This window comes from Tinamus guttatus, unplaced genomic scaffold (genome assembly GCF_059628265.1).
Source record: "Tinamus guttatus ecotype Peru unplaced genomic scaffold, ASM5962826v1 Tinamus_guttatus_pri_ptg000240l, whole genome shotgun sequence".
Classification (NCBI taxonomy): domain Eukaryota; kingdom Metazoa; phylum Chordata; class Aves; order Tinamiformes; family Tinamidae; genus Tinamus; species Tinamus guttatus.
The window spans coordinates 5,042,798-5,064,585 of NW_028288774.1; the positions used below are offsets into that span (position 1 = coordinate 5,042,798).

A 21,788-nucleotide genomic window follows, 5' to 3' on the forward strand; every position below is an offset into this window, starting at 1 on the left:
AAGTAAATAAAAAACCACAGTGCTTTGGAACATTTCTAGGTAAATAGATATCAAAATATCACAAACTAGCCATAGGAGAAAGGCATAATAGAGCACAGCTCATAACACAGTATTTTCTGAATGCAACCAAAATTACATCCTAATTAAGAATTTCACCTTTATCAAAAAGTACGTCCCAAGAGACACCAACATAAATATACAGGTAAAGCATTAGGCCAGGCAGTGTAGTACAAAAGCAGACAAAGCAACGAAGTTTCTCCTCTTAAAAGTGTGACACACTAGCTGCTGAATGGACAGGTAACAGAATGACAGCAAATCAACAGCAGCAGAGTTGCATGGAACAAGATCTGAAAGAGACTAGAGTCACTGGCAAAAGACAATTTAATCAACAATTCACATAAACTTATAGATGACCAACACATCAGAAGAACTGAACTAAGCAATACCTTCAACAGAACTCTGGTAATCACAGTCCTCCAATTTTAAATATACGGACTAGGGAATAATGTCAAGTGACCGACAGATAAGTATTTAGTAGACTACACAGTATCTTGAGTTTGTGAACTGCAGAAACAGCATTTTCATGCACTTCTTGTATGAAAAAGTCAAACTGGATTACTAAGAAACTCACTACACATTACAGCATAATTCTTTCTTCAGCCTGGAGAATGTGAAAAGCTTTTTCCTGGCAAGAATTGCCACACATTTCCTACCCTACATTACAGGAATCCACAGCCAAGCTCCCAAAAAATGAAAGAAAAAAAAAAAAGGCATTTAGAAAACAAATTTACAAACACTCAGATTAGCTGACACATGTCCAGATTTAGATAAACATGTAGAAGTGATTACGGGAAGTATTTTCTAAAGTGTGAACAAACACCAGTCACCCTTAAAGACTTAAAATGACTTAAGCTGCCTTAACTACTGAAAGCAGCTTACATGAAGACCTCTGAAAAAATTACACTAAAATGTGAAGTGTGTTAATACACAGGATACAGGAATATGTTAATGCAAAAGCTAAAATTAATACACAGCTGACAGGTTCAGATGCAAGTGCTCTAACTGTTAATTGTAAGACATCTGCAAATATTCTGGCACCAGACTAACATGCCTATTTTCACATCATTTTCAAAACAGCCAGTGCAATACTTTTGTCTATATACCTTTTCATTTAAGTTTCTATATTCCTTCCCAAATAGTATTTTGGGGTTTTAAATGCACCACTATCACATCATATATCATGTGAATATGTTTCCACTATGGCACAATAGAAGTCAGATTAAAAAAAAAAAAATTAATAGCTTGTTTCCCTATGCTGAAAGCATCTAACTGCTAAGTTTCCAAAGGTCTGTTAGTTACCTTACAAGCACATTCATAGACCACAGACAACTTTTATTTCTAAAAAAAGAATCCTGTAATATGAATAAAATCAACACCTTCAAGAGCTTAAATAAAACAAATAAACCACCACTCTAGATTCAAGTTAAAGCTGCATAGTCACACTGAAGCTCCTGAAAGTCTTGCTGGCAGGTATCTCAAAAGCCATCTTCTGGCATAACCTTAAAATGTACAGAGGAGAAATAGCAGTGCTTTCTACCTGTATTCTCTATCTTCAGAATACCAAGACAAATGCCACTTTATTAAATAAGTTACTACAGGAAAGTTGGCAAAGATTAAGAGATATCTGAAATTTACCTGTTTTTAAAAATATTTACTAAAGCTCTTTTCACCCAAGCTTACACACAGCATGTCACAAGCCACAAGCACAGGACTAGAGCATACAAAAAGTAATAAAGCCATCATCAGGCACCTGCATATAGTAACAGCAAAGTAGAAAAAATAACACCTAGCTCAGCTTTCCAGGGCAAATCTATAAATCATCATTACAAAGGAAAATAATTTCTGTTTAATAATCAAGACATCTTTCCTATAAATAAGTCAAATAAAAAAACGTAGTTTCAGACTTCACAAAGCCTTTTTGCACTGATTGACCACCAGCAACACTAAAATTCACCCTCAAATACAGGAAAATATAAGGTTAATTTCAAATTGTATCTAACCAAATTATCTACTTTGAATTCAGATTATGTTGATTATAAGCAGAGGATGAACAACTGAATTCTAAGAGTGGACAAGCAGAAGACTTGCATAGGCGTGGGATGTCACAATAAACAAAAGTAAATAAATTCACTCATAAGTACGTCAGGGAAAAAATAAGAGATCAGACTAAATGCTAGAGACTTAGCCCTGAATACACTCCTAGTGAGGAGGAAGTTGTTTTAAGCATTCCTAATCCTCTCTTCGATGGATCCCAGATCAGTTAATTCTCCATATTCTAAAGGTTTTAGACACCAATTGTATACTTCTATGCCTTATAAAGGAGGAGAAGTTATGGAAATTAAGACTTACGATACGATCAGTGAGAAAATCTGAACATTAACTTGTATCTGACTCAAACTAGTGTAGATTAGGGAGGAAAAAAAAAATCTATCCAGTAATTTACTAACAGCAAGAGCTGAATAAGATTTAACACCAAAACTCAAAACAGACGAGACCTAAATAATACTTGTCTGGAAAAGCAAGTGGAAGAATCACGTTTATCCTGCTGTCACAATGGCAAGAGAGAAGCGGAGGCTCTGACATACATCTGCACTAACGAAATCTTCTTGGATCCCTAACATTTTTTCGGGTAGTTTGTTCACAACTGAGACCAGTGGTTTTTATTTCTAAATGAGTACCAGCTGTCTGGCCAGTGGAACAAATACAAGCTCTCTCACCTCAAGGCTGATCAGTTGTGAAAGCTGCAAGCAGAGTTGCACTTATTATGCTAAAGAAATTTCCGTTGCTGTGAACTTTATCAAGCCCTTTACTTGATGCACTTTTGGCAACTGCATTCCTCATATCTATAGACAATGCAAGACCTCAGTTTTTAATACGTGATATCCCGTATTACTTAAAACTTGACTAGAGAAAGTCTAAACACTATTATTAAAATGAAAGCCAAATCCAAAAATTCACCACTGTTAAACAACCCCAAGGCAGTTTTCATGACAAGTATCTATACATTTGAGACATTAAATATTTGCTCAAGCTTACCTCACAAAATTAAAGAACTCAAGAAAAACTACATTTTAGATACTGCTTAAAGATGTTTATATAGACATACACTTTAGTTTAATTGTAAACAATATAAATACTGTGAGTCTTATTTGTAATTGAAGTGTTTTAATAGCGACAAAGTATTCACTATCGAGTGCAACTAAAGATGGTCTAGAGGGGCTTGCTTTAAACTAAGGTTTGAAGCCAAAACTGAAGCCACACCAAAATAATAAGCAACTTGTCTCCACATTTAACTCCATGTTATTGAGCATTAAAGCTCAATAATCACACAGGCTCTAACAGAAAATTATATTTGCTCCATAAACTGTTTTGAATAAAGAAATTCTCAACTGCCACATCATAAATATAGAAGGAATACTAATTTTACTTTGTTAGGATTAAAAAGTCTGATTTAAGTGTGTAGCTACATTACAAAAGCATATTATTCATTCATCAGCTTCTTCATCAACTGTGCTCTTATTTGTACTGAATACCCATGTCCGTGTATATTAAACTCTATACAAACTCTATATAAAGCTCTGTACAAAGCAATTATATTCTCATTCACAGAAATCTACACTGAATTCTACCAGCAAACTGTTCCTCAGAACGCTGAACTCTCAATAGCAAAAACTGGTTACAAATCATGTCAATACTGAAGCAGTAACTAACAAAATTCTCTAATGTTAAGTGCAATATTTTACTTTTAAATGCAGGAGTGTCCTAAATATTTCACATATTAATTTATAATTTTGAAACACATTTATCTTAGTTTTATACAATATACTCTAGAAAGCACACAAAGCACATGAAAAATAATAGAGAACAACCAATTCATCTGACCATAATTAAACCACAACTAAATATGTTTAGCTTGAAAAGTCAAGTTCCTTAAGTTCTCAGCAAAAAAAAAATAATTTTCAGTGCTTCTGTGGAGAATTCTGGGAAGAATAAGTTTACTTTTAAATTTTTGCATAGTAATTTATTTCACTAAATTCATCTGCAAAGTCAGAATAGAGTTTGACTAGAGCAATCATGAAGAAGTCAAATTTCAGAAAACAAAAAGTATTGGCAAATTAAACAGAATCCTGCTATTTTATCAAGATAACATAGATCTATTTTGTTTTCAGCTGTTCATACAAGGAAACCTATCAATTTACTCAACGTCAATGCTACAGATAAAGTGCTTCCATACAAGATTTTTTTTTTTTTTTGGAGGGGTACTACAACAAGTCTCTCTACTCTAAATGGCTGTTTAAGTTTGTTATGAGCCAGAACAGGTTGTCCTTTAATTACAAGCTGACCACAATATAAGCATGCTAGCAAAACTCTGCTATCTAACACTTTGGAAAATGAGCGTCACTGCTGCAGAATAAGCTACATTTACTTTCATAACTTACAGGATGAGCAAACAGACAAGTTCCAATTTGCCATTTTGAAAATACACATTCACAGAAATGCAGTAAATGAAAAGAATTTAATATAATGATGCTATTACAGATTCGGTCTTCTAATCCTGGAGAAGCAGTTTTGGTACAGAGGCAATCAATTTGCATTCCTTCTTTAATACAAAAGGAGTTTCCATTAATCATCAGAACAGTCTACTAGCTGAGTTAGCTAAATATCTAAATAGGAAAAGTATTTGTGCAAACAGTTCAATTCAAGATAAAATATTCCAAACAAACTACAAAGACTTATTACAAGCTACAAACAAAATTAAGGGAGAAATAACACTCTGCTTAGATGGTAACTTAGTAACACATTCAATTATACTAGTATTTGTGGAACCATTCAAATTTATCAATCTTCACAGCATTTTCTACTAAACAGAAAGTAATCACTACAATATTCAAACACTGCAAAATTTGGAGTGGGGGGGAGCAGGGAACACCATGATGCTAAAAACATTTTTTTCCCTTGGAGGGGAAAAAATATATATATATATAGTTGTCAGTAACTTTACACTTACCCTGCCTCCAGCCCTACTCAAAATCCACAGCTACAGAATGGGTCATTTAAGGTAGTAGCTCAAAAGAATGCTCAATCTGTAGTCATTAACACAAAAGTTTGAACAGCTTCAAATATTATAGTCACCACAAAGTTTTCTTAGTGAACACTTATTAAAAGCATTCTTTCACCATTTGTCAGAAAACTACACATACTATGTAACTGACTGTTTACTGTAGTAGTAACAAGACTTGTAAAATACATGTGACAATTTCTGATTTCTAATAACAATAAAATATTTCATGAATGTGACTTGAAAGCACCACCCATTACTACTTGCTGTAATCAGCAAGCTTAAGCACCACTGAGAACAAAAGCAACAGCTTTTTTTTTCCAGTAGCAATCTACAAAAATCCATTCCTTGACGTATATTTATATAAAGTTCCAGTAAATTTCTCTCTCAACTATGGGACTTTTTTCCCTACAGACTTCACATGAGACATTCATTACATTCCTGAAATTTGGAATTTTTAATTGTATTAATCTTTTATGTTTGGAAGAAACATTTACACGTTAAAAGCTTACTTCATTCTGAAAATTGAAATGGGGAAAAAATGAACTATTTAGTTAAGAGCCCTGGTGATTCTACTCAGTCACAAACACAAGCCTAACAGCCTGCAGACCATCCAGGTGGTTAAAGCATACATTAATGCAGCAGACCCAAAACAGGGGCTAAAGAGAAGCCACAACTGTTACAATGAAAAGGAAAAACAAATAATGATTTTTGCCTACAGCACATGATTTAACACAGGAAGCAGCAAAGACTGGAAAACCTTTCCTTTCCAATTTCCACTATACTGTAATAATGCAACTACATTAACATCTGACTTTGAAGCTTCTACTCCAAAGTTATTTGCTGGACAGTTTACCATAATAGAAATGATACAGTGATTACACTAGCATGAGAGCAGTGGAAATAAAGTTTAACCATACACCTTTAAAGGGTATAAGCTCTAACTATAGTATCTAAGGATAAGCAAACATTTGTAAAGTAACACATAATCTTGGAATAACACACGCAAGTTCATCATCATGACATACTGGTAAGGACAAGCAAACCCCCTAGAAAGCGTAAGGTTATCAGCAGTTACTTAAAGACTGAAAGCAGTCTCTGCTTTGACTACAATTAGATTTTTTGTGGCTTTTTGGTATTTGTCAAAGTTATCAAAGTTCAGTTGTACTCTTTTTAGAATGGATAAAAAAACAAGAAGCTCTGTAGATATTAACCGCCTTTCCTAAATATACAGGACAGTAGTGTGTAATACATTTAGTACCACAGGCTGTATGTCAGTTTACTACCTTGCTGGCAATAAACTCCTCCAGAAGACCATAATTAGTAACTCCCAGCCAGGCAAAGCCACAGATCCATACTACAAAAAGGCATTAAGTGAGTTAACCAAAACACTCAAATTTCAGTACTGCCATGGCAGCACAGCATGCATTCACAAGGTACCACTCTTACACTTCCCACATTTTTAATGAAAGTCCATAACAGTATCAGAATAGTCTGCTTTCCTTCCATCAAGAGCCTATATATTGGAATCTTTGAGTGCATGAATAACAGTTATAAACTGCATGAAAAAGATATGAGAGTGGCAGAAAAAGGTCCAACAAGTTCTATTAAACAAAAGGATGTAGGTATGAAAATGCTCAGCCTGTCACTAGGGGAAGCGTACAGGAGGGAAAGGGCTGCTCTCTTCTTTAGCATGTCTCAAGGAGAGCAACAAAAACACTTTAGGAAGGTACTAGACTAGATTGAGCATCCCTGACATAACTCAACTTTTAAATAAACTGAATAAATAAAAGCAAACAAACAAAACGCACAGACAAAACTATTACCAGATACCCTTCTTGGTAAACATCCATACCTGTGGAAGCGCCGTATTGAGCTGTCTCTGCAGGGAATCTCTCTCATGACCAACTTCATGCAGCTTGCCCTGGGTCAATGCTAGTGTCTCCTGAGTTTCTCTGAGTGTTTCCAGAAGGCGATCCCTTTCTTCTAACATGGACACCATTAACTGCTCAAAATGGGAATCGGCATCTGACTGCATCGGGGAGCCTGAACCATGGCCTCCGTTTCCCCCGGAGGGAATCTCTGCCTCACTGATGGTTGGCATCACCTCACACATCATCTTGAAATAAAGCAAGACAAATAAAGACCATGAATTTCAGTCAAACAAATCAAACATGATAAGAAAGGAACTCTGGATACTACCCACAGTACCAAGCTATCTTCTCCCATGATAACATCAGCAAAGGTTGCCAAGACCTTAGTGTTTGCCACTACTTCGTTAAGACCACAGGAGAAGAGAAATACAACCATTTTAATCAAAGCATCACTTTATAATGAGAATCTCATGACTTCCTGTAAAATCAGATTTTTACTGCTACATTTCAAACCACTATCTCATTTCAATGGATTTATAATTTTGTTAAGAGCAAACTGCTGCTGAGTTCTTTAGAAAACAAAGATAAAGGATGCAGCAAGCCACAAAAATCTATATACTTAAACTTGTTACAGTTTACACTGTATATTTTGAGAATCATTATCTGCCTCTTCCCACTCCTGACACACACAAAGATGATATCTAAACGACTTTAAGCTTATGCTAGGAGCAGAATCTCTATGTTAAATTTGATGCATGTAAATTAACAGTAAATCAAGATTCTCCAACTCAAGATATAAACATGTAAAAAGATCAAGGCTCTCAACAGTAATGAAATAAGAAGAGAAAGCAAAATTTAAGGACTAAATTGTACCAGCTGCCACTGTTGACAACAGCAAGTGAAAATAATTTAAGTCACAGTATGAACATAGTTAACAGTACAAGTTTAAGTACATTAATACTGTTAACCAGGATGGAATTTTTTTAAAAAAAAATCTTAGCACATCACCTGAGGCTGCCTCAGAGGCTGAGACAGTAACTTTTTTAAAAGGCTGAAGGCAGGGGGAAAATAAAAAAACATAAATACAATTACTGCACATTCTCACTGAACCATCAAAACTTTTGAAGGCCTCTGGACAGTCTTTCTCAGCAGCTCAAATCTACAAGAACGTAAAACAGACACACACACACAAAAAAAAAAAAAGGTTCTCTCGCATCTTCTCAAGAACCACAAATTTTGTTCCCAGCCTTAATATTCATGTTGACGTCTAAATGTTTTAAAGGACAAGTAAACTTATTCAGAGCATTATAACAGGACTACACCTCTGAACCTCTCAAAAGACTTCAGAAAGCCTTAAGCGCTGTAAGGTTTTCATGCACCATTACTACAAAGTCTCTGGTTTCAACACCGCTATTTACCTTGCTCAGTGAAATAAAAAGGCTTGGAAAACAGGCCTCAAGCTTCCTGTAGTACCACTGCTTCTGTTTTTAGTTCTTTTGTTATCCCCAGAACCCCTTCAGATTGAAAAGTATCTGTTCATATCCATAGTCCAACGTCTGTACAATTGAAATCTCCCATACGCACGAGGAGATCTGCCAAGCAGAGCGCAGATCCAGCAAAAAGCAGCAGCAGCTTCAGCGAAACCAGGCAAGGCCCCAGGACAGAAGAGCGTGAAAACAAACGGTTTCAGCTTCCCATTTCTCTGCTCCTGGCCCACGGTTCCTGCAGCAGCTAGGACGGGGATCATGTGCGGAGGAAGAAAAACGCGTATAAATCTGTATCCTGTGCGGCGGGCACGAAGCCTCAGCGGTTCCTGGCGCCGCGACGCGGGTCACAGCCCCGCCGGGGCGCGGAGCGGGGGCAGCGCGGAGCGGCGGCTCGGGGCCTGGCAGCGCCTCCCGCCGTGCCCGCGCCGGCGATTCCCGCCTCCGAGCGCCAACATTTATAATCCCAGGAGCGGGGGCCGGCGCTGCTCCGCGGGGGCCGCTCCGCCGGCACCGCGTCCAGTCGCTCCACGGCGCCGCGGGCCCGGGACGAGCAGCACCTCGCCCCGCCGCACAACGATGCGCCGGGCCGCGCCGCGCCGGGCTGGGCCTCCCGCAGCGCCTCCCTCGGGAACGGCGGCCCCGGGCGGCGGGAGCCGCTGCCCCGCGGCGGCGGCTGGGCCCGGCGGCGGCGGCGCCGCTGCGGCCTCAGAGGCGGCGAAGGCCCCGCGCGCGCCTCGAGCTGCTCCGCGGAGCCGAGTCCCGGCCCCGGCCCCGCCGCGCCCGCCCCGAGCACCGCCGCCGCCGCCGCCTCCCGCTTCTCCCAGCGCCCTCCGCGGCGGCCGCATAAATCAGCGCGGCGCCCACAATGCCCCGCGCGGCGCGGCCGCGCCTACCTGCGCTTCCTGCCGCGGGGCCGCGGGTTCGAGACCCGCTGCTGCCCCCGGAGCGCCCCGAGCGGCGCGAGCCCGGGCCGAGCGCCCGCGAGCCCTCCGAGGAGGGCAGCCGCCTCCCTGCCCCTGCCCGGGGCTGGGGCCTGGCCCCGTCCCGCCGCCTCGCAGGGCCCGCGGGCGCCTCCCCCGGCACTGCTCGGGCAGCGCCTATAGAGCGCAGAGCTGCGCGTCACGGCAAAACGCCGCGGTCCCCGCAGCGGGGCCGGTGCGGCGCTGTGAGCGAGAGCGTGACAGCCCCCTGTAACAGTAACACACAGGCACCCGGCGCTGCGCAGCCATGGACGCAGGGCTCCTCTTTCTCACAAAGGAAAAAAATATCTTTACAAAAAGGCCCTTAACATGTTGTGGTCTTCATCGGCCTTTGATATTTGAGGAAAAAAAAAAAAATATATATATATATATATATATATAAAATGTGAACTGAATTCGCTCCAAGGCTCTAGAACCATGACATCGAGATTTTTTCTCCCCCTCATGAAAATCCTGATACAACCACAATGTTCTAGAAGCTGCAAAAGGGCCAAGTATTATGAGGCACAGTCAAATCACGAGCTCTGCCAAGTACTGGTTAGCACAGATTTAATGCTGAGTAATATACACCTGAAGTGTAACTGTATAATATATTCAAATCGGATTTTTTTTTTCCAATTTAGAAACAGGAGCAGAAGGGTTTAAAACAGCTGTGTCATTTCAGAGGAAACCCCTCTGATACCGATTAACCAGTGTTGCCAAATAGTCTCAGTATAGTACAATGCTATGATAATATAGCAGCATAAACACATCAAATTTTATATTCTATAAGCTTTGATTTTAACATAACCTTAAAATGATCGCGGGACTGGTGGAAAGAAGGGGCTTCTGGGCTTCTCTTTCAACCTGCTGCTTTGGCTGCACTGAGGGTCTCCAACATAACGAGATCTTACATAGATGTAGCAGCAGAATTTGCACCACAGTTATGAAGCACAGCTGGAGTGGAAGGAAGGCCACTTAATCTTAAAACTAGGCCTAGAAGATTACCTTGAAAATAACCTGCCCTTTTATTTCTAAGCATATTTCTAGGCTGACTGTTTCTAATTCAATGTTCTGTCTTTGCATTAGCAAAATGATCTCCTATAACTCCCATGCAATTCACAGACAATTATATCACTTAAACTATAGGTGCTGGTCTCATTTGTTTCTCTCTATAGGTGCTGATCTCATTTGCTTCTTTAAATAAAAGTGCTCTGACAGCTTGAACTTCTTTGAGAATTTCAGCAAAACACTGCTAAGACTACTGAAATTCTTTATACATAAGCAAAAAGCTAACCCAGTTTACTGAGCACGGTCACAAACATGTAGGAAAAATGGATTTCCCTAGATCTTGGGCTAGGATTTTAGGTCATTCCCTTGGCCTCCCAGCCCTGCAGCGCACATCGCCATGCGCGTCCCTCATGCTGCCCCGCGGCAGGACACCGCGCTGCCCTGCAGGCCTGTGCTCTGCTTGCACTGAGCTCCGGCTCTCGGTACCTCGTGAACACGGGTCAGCCGCGGTGGGGACGGTGCTGGAGTCACAAGATGCCTTTGCTGACAGGGCAGCGCCATTACGGTGTCCTCCTCCTCTGGGAAGCAGAGGTCAAATGTGCTTAGACCGCCTGACCTGGCTCTGCCTGACACAAGGTGCAACTCAAGCCATCCTGCCAGGTGACCAGAACGTGCCCAATTCCCCACCTTTATCCTGGCTGCATTTGCCTCGCCAGTTTTGTCAAAGAGGACACCCCATCTAAGGGGCAGCATCTTCAGCAATAACGCGTCCAAGCAAAAATAAACCAGGACTAAGAAACACAGTCCCATTTAGAGCTATACGAGCAATTCTATTTCAGTTGAACTTGTGCTAGATTAAAAAAAAAAAAAAAAAAAAAAAAAAACAGTAAAAAGTGATTTGGTTTTCATTTTATGCATGAGTTAAATGGATAGATTCTGAATGTAAGGGCTGTTAAACACATTAACACAACTGAAAAACTTTATCAAGTTGGACACTGCACTGCATCCAGTCAGACTAAGTTAGCTCAGACCCAGGTTCTGTAGCACAAATTCATATGCAAGCTTCTGCATTCACATATTTTTTTATGATATATCTTTGCACTTTCTTCAATTTGGGATGACTTGAAATAAGTTTCCCCCCTACACACCTACACACTCTTTTAAACTAAGTTTTGTCTTGACCTTGAATGGTTAAAAACAAAAATAAACTACTGTATACAACTACCAGCTATAATCATGCTTCATTACGAAAGCAAAGCAAACAACATACCACACGATCCAGAATTGTAACTGGAGAATAAATATTAATGAATTCCATCTATTAATCTTGACTTCAACCAGCCAGTTAGCAAGGCCTAAGCACTCTCGCACTCAGCTTGCCCGCACCTATTCCCCTCTGAGCAGGAGGTTTGGGCCGTAGAGGCTCCTCAGCCTCGAGGTGTCACCTCTACCTGTCACCCTTGCGATCCCGTGCTGCTCGGTACACGTGTAGACAGCTTTGGAGGTGGAGGAGATGTCAGTGGTTCCGTACTGCCCTTGGAAATGGATTCCAGCGTCCACTGCCTCAGGCAGGAGGAGAGCTCACATCACACACAGGAGTCTGCTGCCCCATTTCCTCATGGACAAAGGCACTTGGGCATTTATCTGTGCTCAAAAGGATCTCTAGGAGAAAACTTGCATCCAGAATTTCCTTCTTAGGCGTATTTCCATTTTATTTTCTATAGGCACTTCACTTGGTGAATTTTCCATACAAAGCCTAGACCTTAGATGAAGAGGCAATTTCTAAGATACCGCAAAAATACTTATCATACCCAACTTTGCTCTCTACCCCTCACAGCCACATGATGAAATTCAAACAATAACCATGAAAAATAGGGGAGAGAGTGCAAGAAAAGCCGCCTCCTTCTCCCATTGCAGACCAAACAAGATCCCAGTGTTTATCACAGTTCAGCAGACCTGTAAGCTCTCCCTGGCAGCCCGCCTCCGAGGTCCAACACCTCCCAGCCCCGGGAAGCAGCCAGAAATCGCCTACGTGCCCTTTCCTTCGTCTTATTTACTCCTTATCCTCTATAGATGACTTAGACTTACTGGCAAAGCGCGTTTCGAACGCATCTCGGTCATGCTGAAATGACTAGATGAAAGAATAGGATTTTTGCCAACAGCGCTGATCATTCTTTTGTCCCTAGACAGACGTGACCCAGACTATTCTTTCCCCATAACAAATGCATCTTGAGGTTGCTAGATGGAAAAGACTCTTTGCCCGAGGGAGATGGAATAAGGGGGGAAGAAACTGGAGGGTGGCCTATAGACAGGAGGACAGTGGTAATTAATGGTTATGCCTCTATATAAAGATAAGAGCACTCACAAGTGTGTCAGCCCCTTGGCAATGGAGGCCATGATTTCTAGAAACCAGGGTTTGATGCAATTTTTTTTTTTACATTAATACAATATTTAAAATTAACTTAAATAGACGTGCATCAGATATATATGTGTTAAAACCAGACCAGAATCAAGCCTTTTGAAATCTAACAGAGTTTAAAGGTGGATTTACCAAATGACAGCAAGAAAAATCCCCCCCAGAACACGCAGAAAACCTTTAAGATGTCTTAAGATGAACTCATGTTCATTCGCTTGTTCACTGTTCCTGCAACCAAAAAAGTATAAGCTCACGCAAGTATAAACCCACTAAACTCAAAAAAGCTTTCAGCTTAAGGCTTGGATTCTGCATTCTGCAGTTCGGAAACTATTGCAATTGTCATTTCTTCCTTTTTTTTTTTTTCCCCTCCATTGATTTACAAGTGCAGAAATCGCCATAAACTAGGAAGATTTTCTAAATATCAGTATAGTTTATTTACATCTTGTGTGAAAAATATCCCTAATGCAAGTGTAGCCTATGCTAAGTGAAGATATTGATATTAGCCTATCCTGATTTTTTTTTTTTTTCCTGGAACTATGATGAAAGCTATGCATGTAAATTCCGTTAACAGAGTTGCAGTGTTTTTAGTTATATGTGCCTTAAAAAAAATACATGGCCTAATCCATGTGACATTGGAAGAAGAAATGTCTCGCGTGGAGAATTCAGGAACAGCTGTTGCAAGGCATTTCCTGACTAACCAAAACAGGTTCGGAGACATTCCACGTGAGTGACCACCTACATCATGAACCCATTTGCCCCAGCTTCCCTCTGTAATCAGTGGAGGGCGAAAACCATTCCAGGGGAGTGACTCTGATCTTTGGTGTGGTCCATGAATCACCCTCTCAGGATGCTTGTCTCTTCTCATTGACTATCCAGGCAGCCTAGGGCAGCTGGACACACGCCTGGGGAGCTGCAACTGGGTGTTCAGAAGCGTGAGACAAATCCAGGCTGGGATGCTGGATACACACGAGGAGCAGCAGAGCATGTTTGCAGGAAAGCAAGCTAAATGAACGTGCATGGATTTAGAAATAAGCCGTTCTGTTAGCAACTTCATTGCTTTGGTTTTAACAGCCCGGGGTTTGTTGATTTTAAGAGGTCACAGAATCACAGAATGGCTGAGGTTGGAAGGGACCTCCAGAGACCATCCAGTCCAACCCCCATGTTCCAGCAGGGACACCTGGAGCACGTGGCATCCAAGCAGGTTTTGAAGATGTCCAGAGGAGACTCCACAACCTCTCTGGGCAGCCTGTTCCAGGGCTCTGTCACCCTCATAGTCTGGAACTAAACAGTTATATTTACAAACTTGGGGCCCAGAACTACAGACACCAGAGCTGTAGCGGTCTCTCAGAATTCATGCTTGTATGTAGTACAGGTAAAAATTCAATTATCAAGAAAAAAGAACATGTGCTTTTTATTACAAATGCCTCGTCTACCTGTGCACTGGTCCTCCAGTGAGCTCCACAGCTTTTCACCTGCTTGTTTCTCAAGACCCCAGGGGAAAACAGGAGTTGGTTTCTGTGAAGGTCATTTCAAAATGGAGGCTTCCATTTTTAGAATGTTTGGGGATCTATTGAGAGAAAAAATATATATATTACTTTAATCACAAAAGCTGTAAGTAGCTTTATAAATAGTCTGACTTGAGTAAATGGGATTTGCATGTGAAGTAACATTTCTATTCCTAAAAGTCAGAGTTTGAAGGGGAAAAAAAAGGTTTCCTTTCACTTTGCCTGCTATACAAAGGCTCTTACTGCTTCAAGTGGCTTTGGAGTAGGCACTAAGCAAACTGGACCATAATTTCTATGTACTCAGTATGCTCTATTATTAGTCCTTCATACTATTGCAAGGTAGATAAAAGCATTTAAAAGCATTTGAAAAACAAATAGATCTCATTTAGTACTTGAGCCTATTTTTAATCCTTAACTGACCAGATTTCAAGTTGATAACATGCCTTTTATTACACATACATTGCTTGCATGAAGTTATGTCCAGCCATCATTATCTTTATTATTCAAATTCATGCTGAATTTGAAATACTCAGCTATTTGGGCAGATAATAACCTTGGTAAGTCATTACTCCGAAATTGTATATATATATAAACCACACAAAACAATTTTTCTGATCAACCGGTTTCAGCATACAGGCAAATGACAACCTAAAATGTTAGGGAATTCTTTGGTTTATGTACACAAGAGGTAAATATTTTTGTTTTCACTATGTTTGTTGGGATTCTGCAGTCTGTTCAAAGTAGTAACTAAAAATACGCATTCTCTAAAATTAATTGGCCAAGATAATGTCTAAAAAAAAAAAAAAAAAAGTACTCCCTCAACATGGAGACTGCAGTTCATAAAAAGAAGACTGCAGTTCATAAAAAAAAAATATATAATTATTTTGGAAAATTGCAGTGAGGGGAATCCCTCCCTATTCCCCTCCCAAGAAAAAAATCTCCAGTTTCAATGTGAGCCTAAGGTTCTAATGAAATTATCTATCCAGAAGTACCACGTATTGAGCTGCTATCAGGGGAAGATCATTTCAATGAAGGCAACCAATTCATTTAAAAATCAAATTTTGCCTCCAGCATTTGGAGGAGGTTGCTAGGTCAGGATCTGACACGGAAGCTTGGTAGTGAGTGTGAGTGCAAGGCTTACGGTAGTAAAAATTCACCACAAACCACCTACGAGTAGCCCTGAACAGAGCGACGTTTAAAAGGAATCTTCAGGGAGAACAGACAATGTTTTAGAGAAAAGAGACTCTCAGTTCACAGAGAAGCAAAACAACAATTTTGGGTCTGGAGATCAGGTCAATTTGAAACAAATCTTAAGAAAAATAATAGAAATACAGTAAAGTGTTGCTTCTGTTCTTTTGCAAAATCATAGCTTAAATTCCTCTCCTGTTCATTTTTGAATTGGTCTGACCTTGCCCTCCAGTGGTCTCTCTGTGTCATAAACTATATGCTAGCCTGGTGCTTAAGCTAAGTGATGAATAAATGGAAGCCGGCACATACCTGTCCACAAGTGTCTTCCATCCTTAGCTTCCAAAACAGCCCCACGATTTTGAGCGAAATGCTCCCAAACTGTCCAGTATGCAGAATGCAATCTGGCTTGGATGTGTGAAGGAGAGGAGGATCCAGAGCACCTCACAGAGGCAGGACTCCACAATCCTCCTCCTCCTCCCAGTCGCATGGCTTATCCCTGCCACTGGATTCATTTTTGCCTTGAAGAACGGCAGTTTCAGAGTTCCTGTTTAAGATGATCATTTTAGTCCTGCTAGAATTTTACTGTTTTGAGATGCATGTACTAACAAAGTCTAGGTCTTTGTCAAAACATTTTTCTGTAAATAAAATAAAAACATAATGAGGCACCTTATCCCTTTTTGTTGTTGTTTGCCATCAGCAGTGTCTGTTACTAGTCTGAATTCTACTTTCACTTATAAGAAAAAAATCTGTTTAGAACAAGACATACATGGCTTTGGATATCTGCAGTACCTGCACACTTAGGACAACCTCTTCTTTCTTCTTAGGTCTGCCCTTTTCCTTTCATAGGTAGCTTTTTCTTTAATTGCCCTGTCCTCAGCTCCAGTGAATGGTACTTGCATTGCAAACTGAAGCAAACATTGACACAATTAATTAGGTTAACCTCTTGCTTGACATCAACACAATGTCTTTGTCTGTCCTAAGGACACTGGTGCCACATCCAAACGAGGGCCTGTGTCCAGTGGTGCCCACAGTGTGCACACTGGTGTGCACATCAGTGCCGTGGACAGCAACTCACTGCCAAGTGAGAACAGACTTCACCACCCATACCTGCGTATGAACGTATATGAATGTGAACACCATGGTTCATATTTCTTGCTTTACCTTGAGTCAGATTTCACATAAGCAGGCTGTGCTTCTTGACCAGGCCTTTTGGTTACTCCTTCACGTTCAAACACCTTGCAGAAGTGTGCTTGTCTTCATCTAAAGCTTGCCCAGGACAAAAAAGATATGAATTATTGCCCTCTCCCTGCTCTCAGAAGGGACAATTGTTATTTTAGGAAGCTGGACAAACACCAAAAAAGCCCTGTCAGTGTCTTGTCCTCAGGTCATATTCCTTAGTTAATCGAACAAAGTGAGAAAAAAACAAAACAGGTTTAGCAAATGGCCAACAGCCATCACATGTGAGGCATAAAGGGGAAGAGAACAGAAACTCAGGATAGAAGAGACAGCAGATCTGATGTTGTTCATCTATGGTGTAACAAGCAGGGCAGAAGATGTTTTTTTGAAGTGTCTTTTTATTTCAAAGTTTAGATTTCTTGTTCTCCTGTACATTGTTCGCACTAAAGATACTTTGACCATACCATCTGCTTGCACTGTAATTCACATATAGAATAGTCAACATAAATATTTACACATGAACATGATTCCATGTTAGGTTTGTAGATTAAGTTGCCACAACAGGCTTATGCTTTACACAAAGAGATGGAGAACTTCAGCCACTTTTTTTTTTCCCCTAATGTGCTGAATATCAGTCCATAATCTAAACGTAGGTCAGATACTCTGGCAAATCCAAACAAACTTTCAAACCTCTTTTGTCCCTAAAATAATTTTAGATGCAAAATGCCTAAAATTTCAGGAGTTAAGAACTTTAGATGCCAAATCCAGTTATGTTTTGCTGGATGGGGCTCTTATCCCACATCCTGCATAAAGCCCAGGATGCACAGCACCCCAGAGGAGAAGGCCTCTGGCTCCCAAATTTGAGTGCTAATAGCATCTCTTACCTACATCAGTTTGCTGACAAAATGCTGCAGAAAAACCTGCATGTAAGACTGGTTAGTTCCTAGCAAGGTTTATGAGTGCACAAAGAAAGGGTTTTTCAGCTCCTATGGTTCATTTCAGCTACATGATTAGAGGCTTTTTTTGTCTGCCTCTAAGAATGCCACCTTTGTAGTACCAGAAAAATGTGACCAAAGCAGGCTGGCAGCGTTCCACAGGCAGCGGCTCCCCAGTACTTCTCATAAAAATAAATAAATAAATAAAAAACAGGAAACTGCCACTGCTGTTGTGGCATTTGACATGATAACATTTCAAAAACAGGATACCTGTAAGCTGGACAGGGAGTATCATGGCAATTCTCAGTACCTGGTTTTTTTTATTATTATTTTTTTCCCCTCTTCTATTTGACATATCCTATATGAATGTATTAGAAACCACTGGAATAGGCTGTCTGAATGGATAGGGGTGATTCCAGAAATGTCAAAGTCCTCTTCAAATCACCAAGAAAACCACTTTTTACCTCCCCTGGTCTTGTACATCATAATTATTCAACATTTAATGACGTGTGAGGGGTATGATTTTGCAGGAGGGAGATAAAGAACAAAAGTAACCTTTTTAAAGAAGAAATTGAGACAAGCCTGTGATGCACTTCAAGTACCATTTAAGTACTGTGAGTACTTGAAGTAACTATATCCTAATTTCTCCCTACTTCTCTCTAATGCCGCTGCATTAGCCTGTGGGAACGTCTCAAAGCTCACAAAGCCAACCGAGCTCCCCACAGGTCATAGCTGACCAGCAGACACCACACCGTTGGCGAGGCCTTCTGTGGCAGGAGGCACGGCAGAACAGCATTTAGGAATTTATGAGTCACTGCGCACTAAAATAACTCTTATTAAAAAAAAAAAAAAAAAAAAAAACAGTTTAATCCATCGTGGAAAATAGATAGAAGAGACATCCACAGAACTACTCTTCCAACAATCCACGTGCCCTGCTTGCAGCTGCCTCTTGCCCACAGCGCAGTACTTGCACTACTGTTACGTTTGTCTAACAGAAAACTAAGTGCTTAAACTCTTATTAACTCAGTAACCTCATTCACTCTTTTGAATAAAGGTGGGAAGCAAGTCAGTGCTGCAGTGCCAGAAATTAGTGTTTCAGGAAAATAAAACATATTATACAGAATAAGGGAGCTCATAAATAGTTGTCTGAGATATAATAGCCTTTAAAATTCATAAATCGGATGTGGAATTTGACATTTTGATTTGAAGAATCATACATATTGTGTGGAAACATTAAGTTCTTCATAATACAAAGCAGCATGCTTTGGAAAAAAAAAAGATTGTTAACAAAATTGTATAATTGAGTCCTAGCAAATAATTTCTGTAGGTAGCATGCTACAGATGTGCAAGTAGCTGTTAGCTAGAAACACTTTGCTGCTTTTAGTTCTAATTATTTTTAATCCACTTGCATGTATATTAATTACTTCATGCACAAACATGCAGTCAGACACACAAATTTGATTCCTACAGTTGAAGAAGGATACAGAAATGGAAGCACCACCATGTTCAGAAAAGCGTTGAAAGCAAATTTATCAGCCTCGAAGACCTACAGCCTCTGATATAGCCCGTCTGTATGGGGCAATGGAACTGAGAAGAAAGAATCAAGTAAAAAAAAAATCTGTTATATATTGCTGCTTTGGGGCTTAAGATTTTTGACATGGTCAAAAACTGAAGATTGCTGTGAACCTGACAATCAGTAACAGCTTCCAAACATTATCCGGGTAGCCGGGATAGCCAGAAGGTCACAAGCTGCAGCCACATGCCCAGCAGACTCCAGCGCAAAGGGGTCAGCATGGGAATAGCAGCTTGGAAAGTAATTCAGGCTAACCAGGGCTTCGTGTATTAGGGACTTTACAGCAGGGAGGTTGTGACTAAGGGCTCGCATTTAGCATAACATAGAAAAAGAATAAAGGGTTTGGATCTGAGAACCCATGAGCCCAGACCTGCCAGATGCTGCACCCTTTTAATTCCCATTTTCCCTGAAACTTTTTCAAAATTGGGCAATATCGCTAGAAGCTACAAGAAGCATCTCTCAGGGAGACTACTAGTTGGAAAAAGAAAAGTATTTATTTCCCGATTGCTCAGATTTTGCTTTTGTTCTTTTTTTAACAGAGGTGTAGGAACCTATTTTTTTTAAAATGTTTGGAGATTTGCATGCTTTTAAATACTACAAATTCTGAAAAAAATAATAAGATGAGGCAATCTTAAGTAGAAGCGTAAAATAAACTGAGAAAGAAAAAAAATTTAAAATACTCAGAAGCTAATGACAATAGCTTTGTAGCTTCATTTTCATACAAAGGCTTTCCTGGGTGCTCACTCTGTATAAATACAAACCACTCATCAAGTCATGTACAGAAGCACAGTTTACATACATCACTTTGGATGAAACTTTGCCACAAGTAGTGTGCACACACAAGGTGGCCATTAAAATTTTCAGAATAAGTAACAGTGCACTCGAATTAATTTCTGCAAATGATTTAAAATGAATAGCCTGGCTGCATTCAGTAGGAATAAAGGAGTTAAGAAGAAAAGTGGAAGTGAAAACTTTCTTAAAGTTGTGAATATTTTTAATTGGAAGACTACTGCTTCACATAAAAGCTGTGTAAAAGCAAACTTACCTGGAAATTTCTAGCCAGTCACAGAAAAAAAAAAAAAAAACAGCTGGACCATTGACATCCGAGGCATATGATGTACGCAAATTTCATCTCCATGCAATTTCACAGAACACAATAGCCTGGCCTGGAGGCTCCACCACCACGAAGCGAACCAAGATGACAGTTTCCTACCTGCATAACATACGAAGTTGACATCAAATCCCCAACTTTGCTACAATAATTGGTTAGTTCGTGGAATGAAAGCTCTGAAATACTCTGTTCAGCTCTGAAAGCTCTGAACCACAGTATTACCTCTTTCTTTGACATACTAAGACTCCAAAGCGAAAGCAACTGAAAAGACATTTTAGGCATAAGTAGAACTATGCACATAGCATATTAGGAAAACAATAAACACCAACCTTCAATACTTACCAGTACACAGGAATTACTGGATTTAAACTCCTATTATTAACTGATATATTTTAATAATATGTATTACATAAACTATTACAAAAAGAAACCTTTATTTTTAAATATTTTAAGAATTGATTGGATAAGTCCTTCTCCTTACTGTTTAGCTCTCAAGATAGTTGTGCAGACGAAATTTATGCCTATTTAATTGTTAAGAATGCCTGTGACTTCATGCCATGCAAGTTCCCACACAAAAATCCATCTTTTCGTATTGCATTAATCATGATTTTCCTGGCAGCTGAGGAAAGCTGTGTTTCCTTTCTACTAAGCCCAGAACCCATTGCATCATTCCCTCTGAACAGTTCCTAATCCTGAATTATGAAAGTAGTTATGCATACAAAGATTCTTCAGAAGTTCTTGAATTTTTACTACTTACAAGGATAGCTATTGAAACTCCTTCCCCTCCCGTTCATCTCACTCCCATAATTTCTTATTTTTATGGCATAGAGTTGAAACAGAAAACTAATTTCTGTATCCTATACAGAATACACTGTACCCTTAAAACTTGCAATAAAAATATTAGGAAAAATATTAGATAAAGAAGAGACAATATTAAATCAAATTGGAAAAATTCTTGTCTATGATGAGCGCATTTTAAGGACAGACATGATTCATGGAGGGAGTACGAGGAACAGCACATCCCACATCTTAATAATTATAAAAGAAAAAAATACAATCATTAGGAAAATTTAAATTAACAGAATATTCATCCCAAAAGTCTGAACTAAGGACATGCTGACTGCCAGCGCAAATTCAGAGGTACAGCCTGCATTACTAAGCTTTTTGTGCAAGACAATTAAATGAAGCAATTAAATTTAATTAAGTAGGCAGTTACTTTAGAACAGAAACAAAAGCCTGGAGAAAATACAGCTGCCTCTGTTCCAGAAATTAAGAAAAAGGGAGACCAACACTGTATTTGAAATATTCCGTGACAACCAGTTTGTATATCAGGAACTTGAATTTAAAAGAAGTTTTGTACTTGTCATGAGACTTGAACTTAGCCATGAAAATAATGCAATTCAATTTTTAAAAAAGTAAAAAAAAAAAAAAAAA

At 39.7% G+C, this 21,788-nt stretch overlaps 1 protein-coding gene across 5 annotated transcripts in view; it reads right to left on the reverse strand.

The window, feature by feature from the left end:
- Nucleotides 1–8,693, reverse strand: part of PPFIA1 (PPFI scaffold protein A1) — a 50,154-nt gene extending 41,461 nt beyond the window's left edge. For 3 of the 5 annotated variants that reach the window (XM_088525729.1, XM_088525731.1, XM_088525728.1), the window contains exons 1-2: nt 8,412–8,693; nt 6,975–7,238 (exon numbers count right to left, since the gene is read on the reverse strand). In XM_088525729.1, the coding sequence (XP_088381855.1) occupies nt 6,975–7,238 (264 nt within the window). In that variant the 5' untranslated portion in view covers nt 8,412–8,693. The remainder of the gene's footprint in view (nt 1–6,974; nt 7,239–8,411) is intronic. The other 2 variants (XM_088525732.1, XM_088525730.1) reach the window with 1 other exon arrangement.
- Between the last annotated feature and the right edge of the window lie 13,095 nt (nt 8,694–21,788).